The sequence below is a fragment of the Fonsecaea monophora genome (genome assembly GCF_001642475.1).
Source record: "Fonsecaea monophora strain CBS 269.37 chromosome Unknown Scaff229, whole genome shotgun sequence".
NCBI classification, from domain to species: Eukaryota; Fungi; Ascomycota; class Eurotiomycetes; order Chaetothyriales; family Herpotrichiellaceae; genus Fonsecaea; species Fonsecaea monophora.
Genome location: NW_019174160.1, coordinates 2,885 through 11,262, shown reverse-complemented (window position 1 = coordinate 11,262; position 8,378 = coordinate 2,885). Strand labels below are relative to the sequence as shown.

The 8,378-nt window shown below is 51.5% G+C and overlaps 2 protein-coding genes across 2 annotated transcripts; both read left to right on the top strand.

Moving 5' to 3' along the window:
* Positions 1 to 1,048: 1,048 nt before the first annotated feature.
* Positions 1,049 to 2,765, top strand: AYO21_12109 (hypothetical protein; the record flags this gene model as incomplete). The annotated part of the gene is made up of 5 exons (XM_022661941.1): positions 1,049 to 1,584; positions 1,645 to 1,691; positions 2,010 to 2,361; positions 2,426 to 2,460; positions 2,518 to 2,765. 5 exons carry the CDS (start codon positions 1,049 to 1,051, stop codon positions 2,763 to 2,765), a joined length of 1,218 nt encoding a protein of 405 aa, XP_022505750.1.
* A 514-nt stretch (positions 2,766 to 3,279) lies between these two features.
* On the top strand, positions 3,280 to 7,530 carry AYO21_12108 (hypothetical protein; the record flags this gene model as incomplete). Its single annotated transcript, XM_022661940.1, has 4 exons — positions 3,280 to 3,496; positions 3,603 to 7,165; positions 7,224 to 7,355; positions 7,426 to 7,530. The coding sequence occupies 4 exons, from the start codon at positions 3,280 to 3,282 to the stop codon at positions 7,528 to 7,530; spliced, it is 4,017 nt and encodes a 1,338-aa protein (XP_022505749.1).
* Positions 7,531 to 8,378: the final 848 nt, after the last annotated feature.

Here is an 8,378-nt window from a genome sequence, read left to right as displayed (position 1 = left end):
TTGGCACCGCTGGACTGCTGTGTTCGTCGTTATTTGTTGTGTGTGTGGCTGTTGTTGAGTGTGTGGATTGTGTTTGTGTTCAAGGATCCGGCGGCAACCGAGTCTTACACAGGGTAGATCTCCGGAAGGGTCAGAGGGGTATAAGAGCCAGGTATGAGACGGCGGTAGACCGCGAGTGAACGTTTTCTAAACTGCAGTGGAATCTTTGGTATGTTGACTTGCTCAATGCAGCGTCTTGGGGATAGAATGCGTGTACCATAATCGCGTGTTTGTACAGAATGAAGGGTTTGTTCTGATATTGTCAGGCCATCGAGACTCTGTGGGCGTGGAATAGGCAAATATGAACGCAACAAATGTGCGAGACAGGGTTCCTGCCAGAACAATTTATCCCTGGAGAGTCGACAATGCTTGTTAGGGCAGCATAACTGGTATTTTGTTGCTGTCGAGATGCGCGCCGTACGAGACGCATTGCTCAAAGCGCCACTGGCAATGTTATGATAATTCGGTCTGACCTACTGTTGACGCACTTGCGAAGGGGTTCCTGTGAAGAATGGAAACGGATTCATTCAAGGACTGACTGAGGCAAAATCTCCGGACCTTGCGAGTTCGGATCCCGCGAGTCCGAACCCCGACACCGACTCGAAACCGTAAAGTGCTGTTCATGTAGGTGTTAGACATGTCGACTAAGTTCCGAAACAGCTGAGACCAAGGCGTATCTCAGCATGGATTCGACATTTTGGAGCCATATAAAGCGAGGAGAAAACGGGAGAATCGAGTCAAGAGGCCCGAGATCCACTTGGGTTGAACTCTTGGGCTCCTCGCTGGGATATAGTAGGTAGGAATTATGTTCAGATCGGTCGTCCGGATCTGATATAATTGTGCTCGCAAATTTGACCGTTTCTCAAATGTATTGATATATTGTCTGTTTGATCTTATTAACAGTCCAAGAAATCGATTTTGCTGTGCCATTGGTGCTCAAACACCACTTTATTTCTCAATTCAGTCAATTCAGGCACAAAGACGGGCTCGTATACGAGACGCAGCAGCGATGATGACCATCACGAGCCCGAGCCCGGCCGTAGCAGGGCTGCTTTGCTCCCTGGCCGTGTTAGCCGTCTATCGAATCCTCCAGATTGGAAAGCGAGATCCGCGTATGGGCCCTGGACCACCAACCATCCCCATCTTGCGCAACGTCCACATGATCCCTCGGACCGGGATGTTCATGCAGGAGGTCCTTCTCTCCCTGGCCGGTTTCATGGCATCTGCGAATCCCATGGCTCTGTCTGATAAGAGGGTAGGTTTCGAGAATGGGCCAAAGAATACGGCTCGGTGTTCTCGCTCAAGCTGGGGACCGGCCAACATGGTCGTTCTCTGCGATCGAAAGGCTGTTCACGATCTCCTAGACAAGAAGAGTAAGATCTATTCCGATCGTCCAGAAATATACACGGGTCACTTGCTCAGCGGGGGCGGCCTGCTCTCCTTGTCTCCTGCAACCGCCGAGTGGAGGGAGAAGTGGAAGGTTGTTGCTCACAACTTTTCGCCGAAAATGCTGGACGAGAAGCATTTGAAGGTACAAGTAGCAGAGTGAGTCCGCTCGTGTTTGCCCGGCACACAGAGTTCCTGACCCCCGTCTCTCGAAAACAGGGTGACAGTCTTCATGGAAAGCTTATTGGAGTATCCTAAAAGCTTCAGTAAGCTGGTTCGACGATACACAACGTCTTCTGGGAGTAGCATTCTCTGTGGTCAGGGTGCTCCCACGCATGAGAGCTTTTGGTGCCATGCAAGGTCTGAGTTCCCACGCTTTCCTCGTCTCAGCACGCTCATGCTTTATTAGACTGTTTACGATGTCGTGGAAATGGTAAGTGTAATCTGTGAAAGCATCAGGAAGTATTGATACATGAATCATCACTTATCCACCGTCATGGAGCCCGGGGCCAGCCCACCAGTGGAGATGTCCCCATTCTTGAAATGGATTCCGGTGAGCTTTGAAGGCAAGTGAAAATTGACAGAAGCTGCATGGACAGAAGCACGAGCCAGAGTCGAAAAGCGCCGGGCGCAAGGCATTCGCCGCGACTGTATCATCGAGCACCTTCTCGACGAATATGAGAGAAAGGGTTTCCCATTCACCCAACGAGGGTTCAACTTGCTGATGGGTGAAGTGATGGAAGGCTCGGCAGATACCACTGCGTCCCAGATCTGCACTCTGATTCTGGCCTTTGCACTTCACCCCGAGGTTCAGGAGAAAGGACGTAAAGAAGTCGATGCTGTGTGTGGTACCGAGAGATCACCCAAGTGGACAGATTTCCAGAAAATGCCATATGTGAACGCCATTGTCAAGGAGGGAATGCACTGGCAGCCAACGTGAGTTCCAATTGCTCCACGTATGTGACCATGAGACCGACCATTTGACTCAATTGTCGTGCAGATCGCCAACCGCCCTTCCTCACGCCCTGAAAGAAGGTAAGTGAAGCAAGCTGTCTGTCACTCACCGGACACGATCTGACCAACTCGAGATAGATGATTGGTATGAAAACATGTTTATTCCCAAAGGCGCCATTATCCAAATCGCCTCTTGGGCCATGCACCATGACGAGAACCTGTTTAAGAACGAAGACGACTTCAACCTAGATCGCTATATTGGCTATATCCGATTGGCCAACGACTGTGCCGGTATTATATTAGTCATGACTGGGAGCCCCAGAGACCACTTCGGCTACGGCGCCGGGAGACGGATGTGCCCGGGAATCGGGAATCCATCTTGCTGAACGGAGCATGTGGTGCATTTGTGCAAAGTTGCTCTGGGCCTTCGAGTTCTCTCAAGACATTAACCAAGCAGCCAATTCCCATCGATACGCACGATTACATGTTCGGAACCGCCATGTTTCCAAGGCCGTTCAAGGTACAAATCAAGCCGCGGAGTGAGGCCCATGTCCGCACCGTCATGATAGAGAAGAATGCGAGTGTTGATTTCTTGGAGTTGTACAGCTAGAAACACCTAGGTCGGACAAATAGTTTGAACTCACTCGTCGTTGCGTAACATGATCCTGATGAGACAGGATCCTCAGGATTGGGCTAATGTATAGTCCTGTAGATTTTCCAGGGCACCAACTAATATTCCCTTGGTGCCCTGGGGTGCCCTGCTGTTCACCCACTGTTGCCTGGAAGATTTGCTGACTAAGTCGTCGCTCTAGTTGGTTGGGCCCCCCGCATGAAATCGTGCACATGCAGTTAAGATGGACTTCAGGCTATTCTGCGCCCTTTGCGAGCCTTACTCGCATCATGAGAGATTCAGACACTGTTGCAGAGCGTCATCTGCTCACGAAGCTCGGTCAGCAACTGCGTAGGAGAGCCTCCGGAAATGTTGTCCCGGCGCGATGCTTCCGCGAGCAACCCACTTTCACAGACAAGAGAGCTACGGGTCCCAGAGAGGATCGTCAAACGGCCGCCATAACGGGAATGGCTATGGGTTTCCTTCCAGTCAGACGTCTGGTCCAAGGTGCATTCACTCATACTCCACGTCTTTGATCCTACAACCACCGTACTGACGCGAAAGCGCCCACCTGAAAGCAGTCGATCTCACAGTTCACGGACCTCTGAACCAGCCCAATGGCAGCCCGGGCAACATTATTCCCACTCTCAAACGTCCTCCTTCAACACTCAAGATGCGCTGTGGCCATCTCCACCCCAATTCGACGAGCGACAGGAGTTCAAGATCGCCATAATATGTGCTTTGCCAAAAGAGGCGGATGAAGTTCTTGCCGTCTTTGACCGACCGCGAGGTGATGGGAGACAGTTCACCAGGACACCCCGCGATAGGATCGCATCCACCATCTGCTTCATTGGAAACCGCCCGATTGTAGTGGCGCATCTGCATGGTGATGGAAAAGTGAAAGCAGCAGGCGTAGCGGCGTATCTCCGTGCCAGCTTTCCCAACATTCAACTTGCTTTACTAGTCGGCATCTGTGGCGGTGTTCCTGGTGGGCCCGATGGCTCAGGAGACGTCCGTCTCGGTGATGTTGTGATCAGTCTGTCGCCTTTGCAGTACGATTACGGCAGACAATACCCAGAAGCATTCGAGCCGAAGCCATCAACAATGAGCGCCCCGCTAGAACTTCGCACGGCTCTTAGCCAGTTGGAAACGGAGTATCATCGAGAACTCTTGCAGAAGAGACTGGATTCTCTACTGTGTGACCTCCAAGCCCGACGTCCAAAGGTCAGATATCCTGGCACCGAATTCGACCGCCTCTTCGAACCAGGGTATCTGCACAAGCACCGAAATACCTATTGCAATGTTTGTAACACTGGCGCAGACTCTGTCGTTTGTTCGGCGGCGTTCAATGTGCCGTGCTCGAGACTTGGCTGCGAAGACTGGCACTTGGTCGACCGCCCCGCTCCAGTCCTATCTTCCGACAAAAGAAGAGTGCCCTCTGTTCATATAGGCACTATAGCCTCAGGAGACCGAGTCATGAAGTCAGGTATTCATCGTGATGCCATTGCACAAAAGTACGGTGTTGTTGCTTTCGAGATGGAAGGCGCAGGCTTGATCGACCATTTCCCATTTCTCGTGATCAAGGGTGTTGCCGATTACGCTGATAGCCACAAGAACGACGGTTGGCACCATTATGCGTCTGCGACTGCCGCCTGCTGCGCAAGAGCTTTCCTGGAGAGTTTTTGGCCGGAGCAACCCACCGAATATCCGGGCCACCACTACGACCAATGGTCCCTTCGCAGCTCGCCAACCACTGGAATGGCTTCGCAGGCATCCGTGGTACCGTCATCCGAAGCTCCATCGTCTGAATATCATGCACGCCAACAGGCGGTTTGGTGTGTTCCACTGGTTCGAAAGCCCGGTTTTGCAGGCAGAACCAGCGAGCTTGCCGCCTTGGAAGCCAAGTACAACAACCCCGATTGCTCATGCATTTCCTTACTTGGGCTGGGCGGTGTCGGCAAAAGCAATCTTGCCCTTGAGTTTGCCTATTCACTTAGAGAGAAGTCGCCGGACGTTTCTATCTTCTGGGTTCAGGCGTCAGACACCACCACCTTTGACAATGGCTATGCGGAAATCGGTCGCCAATTACAGATATCTTCAATGGCAGAATTGCAGACCGAGCTCAAGCATTTGGTCAAGCAACATCTGAGTCTAGAGAGCTTTGGCCGTTGGCTCTTGATCATTGATAATGTGGATGACTTCGGACTATTTTTCGGCGATGATGGCACTGCACGCTCTCAATCACTCAGCTCCTTTGTTCCACGAAGCCCTCACGGCTGCACCCTCATCACCACGCGTGATAGAAAAGTGGCACTCAATTTCAGTCGCAGCCACACTATTGAAATCCCGTGCCTGGATCAGGAGGTCGCTCTCAATCTACTACAGACCATGCTTGACCCTCCGCCTGCAACTCTGGACAGAACCGTCGCCTGTGCTTTGGTTGATCGTCTGAATCATCTTCCTCTTGCGATTGTGCAAGCTACTGCATACATCAACCTCAACAGAATTGGCGTTTCAGACTATGTAAGTTTGTTAGACGACAAGGAGGAAACTGTTTTTGAGCTCCTGGATGAAGATTTCGAGGACGAAGTACGGGCACCGGGAGCAAAAAACTCAATCATTTCAACTTGGAGGATCACCTTTGACAGTATTGCACATCGAAGCCCCTTGGCCCGACGATACCTGTCCATGATTGCATGCATCGATTCAAAGATTATTCCCGAATGTCTCTTTCTACAAGGCGATTCTCGGAAGGAGGAAATAGATGCAAGAGGTCTTCTAATTCGATACTGCTTCTTGTCACGAAGAGATTCGGGTCCCGGAAACAGCACCACCTACGATATGCACAGCCTCGTCCACCTGGCGTGTCGTAGTTGGCTGCACAATGAGTCAGCCTTACAGACATGCGCACCTCGGGCGGCGCTCCGTCGCATGCTTGAGACCTTTCCTAAACCCGACCATAGCAATAGATCTACTTGGTCACTGTATCTTCCGCACGCATCTCGACTTCTACAGTCGCCTCACATTGCTCATATGGAGAACCGCTTTGAGCTTGAATCGTTGGTGGGGCAATGTCTGTTTCTCGAGGGCAAATACCGTGACGCGACCACAAAGATCAGACTTGTCGTCGAACACAGGGAACAAACACTCGAACCTTTTCATCACAGCCTTCTACAAGCTTACATGGACTTATCAGTGGCTCTGGAACGTTGGAGTCAGCTGGATAAATCGTTGGAGTATGGTCAAAAAGCACTCTGGGGATATACTGCAACATTGCCTCCTGATCATCCTCTCGTACTCACAGCTTTTTCCAACATCGCTTCGGTAAAGCGAAGGCAGCACGAGTGGAAAGAAGCCCTCAATCTGGATCGGAGGGTTATGAGGGCAAGACAGAGCATTCTCGGCGATAATCACCCAGACACCTTGAGCAGTATGGCTAACTTGGCCGCGTCTTACAAAAGCATAGGCTCGCCAGAAAAGGCAGAGGAACTCCTCCATCGTGTCGTCGAGGGACAGAGTTTAGTCATGGGAGAGGACGATCCAGTCCTTCTCTCATCAATGGCACGTCTCGCTTCGACATATCGCTATTCGAATCGTCTTGCGGCGGCGGAAACGCTCGCATTGGACGTATTAAATCGGAGAAAGCGAGTCCTCGGGCTGCATCATCCTGACACTCTTCGGAGCATGGCCAATGTTGGCTCAACGTGGCGGAAGCAAGAGCGATGGGAGGAAGCCGAACAAATTGAAAATGACGTCCTGGCATTGCGAACCAGCATTTTAGGGAAAGACGACCCCCATACCTTGACAGCGAGGACAAACCTTGCAGCTACCTATCGCAATCAGGGCAGATATGATAAGGCAGAAGAGCTAGATCGGGAGACGCTCAAGATCAAAGAACGCATCCATGGGAAATACAACTATTCCACGCTGTCAACCATGTCCAGTCTCGCTTCGACATACAGAAAGTCCAAACGATGGGCGCAGGCGGATGATATTAGCAAAGAAGTGCTAAGCCGCTGTCGGCATTCACTGGGTGATTCACATCCTCAGACACTTGCATGCATGACTGAAGTTGCTTATATTTACAAGCGAGAAGGTAACGTGAAACAGGCTGCTGATCTCGCCGAACAGGTATTGGCGGAGCGAGAACGCACACTGGGTCCCCAGAACAAGCTGGTGCGGCACATGAGGCATTTCCTATCAAGCTTGAATCGGCAGCATGATCGGCAGAGAGAGAGGCGAGGGCGCTCGACAAGAAGAGACCGACGACCCTGAAGCCGTATTGCTGGAAAGTCAGGACACTCCCAAGAGTCGATTGCATCCGGGCGTAAGAGCTCTCGACAAAAATGTCAAAGCCCGACCCGTGGTGAGAGGCAATAAGTATGCGTGAGGCACAAATCCTGGCCGTCCAGCTAAGCTCTTGCAAAACTGTCCAGTTCATCAGCATCGAGTATACTGTTTCGGACCTTGTCTCGCTTCCTGAAACGGATTCACGAGGGATGCATAAAAAGAGCGCAAAGACGACTCCTCGCCTCTACTAGAGCTCCTGATCGAAGCGGTGAGCACATGGCTCAGTAACACGACTTTCGACATGTCACCATAACGTCAACTGATGCCGTAGGAGCCATCTGTGCCTGCTACTATCTATCTAGTCCATTTCCCGCAAAATCATTTTTAAATCTATTTCAGGAGGGTGACAATCGTCAGCTCTGGTCCAAAGCATGCATAGAGCCGATCTCTGCTCAGTTGTTTATCCATCCGAATGTACCATCTTTCAATAGCCAGTGTCGGACGAATAGCTCCAGCACTCTAAGGGATGGTTTGCCGTCGCGATGAGGGCTGCTCGTAAAACAACGGTCTTTGCTCATCTGGCGCCAGGAGGGACTGGACACGGGAGACGACTGATGAGGTGCGGGTACGGGCACCCCAAGTGTTCCACCCTTTGGAATTTGCGGGAGTCGCAGTGTTGTTTCCCCTGCTCGGCCAGTCTCCGGTCCCTCACGGCGAAACAGACGGCCAAGGCGATCAGGACGATCTGCATGGTTCCCACAAGCACGTAGACGATCCAGGCACATCGGCCCTTCAACCCGACTCGGATCACTCTGTTGATTCCGAAGATCCAGGTGTAATCAGCATAGCATACCAAGACACGACGAACTGAGTGATGGAAGGCTTCGCGAGGTGATTGTATTGGTCGGGAACGAACATCCGAGTCGGTGGGGAATCCATCTGTTACAGAGAATTTGGGATCTGCGCTGGGATCCATTCACCACGGCACGCTCGATGGAAACCATAGTCAATCAACGGCAGTTCTTCAAGATGGACATGGACAGGAAATAGCCAAAGGTGAACAAACAAAGAAGGCACAATATGAATTGTCTACAAAAGA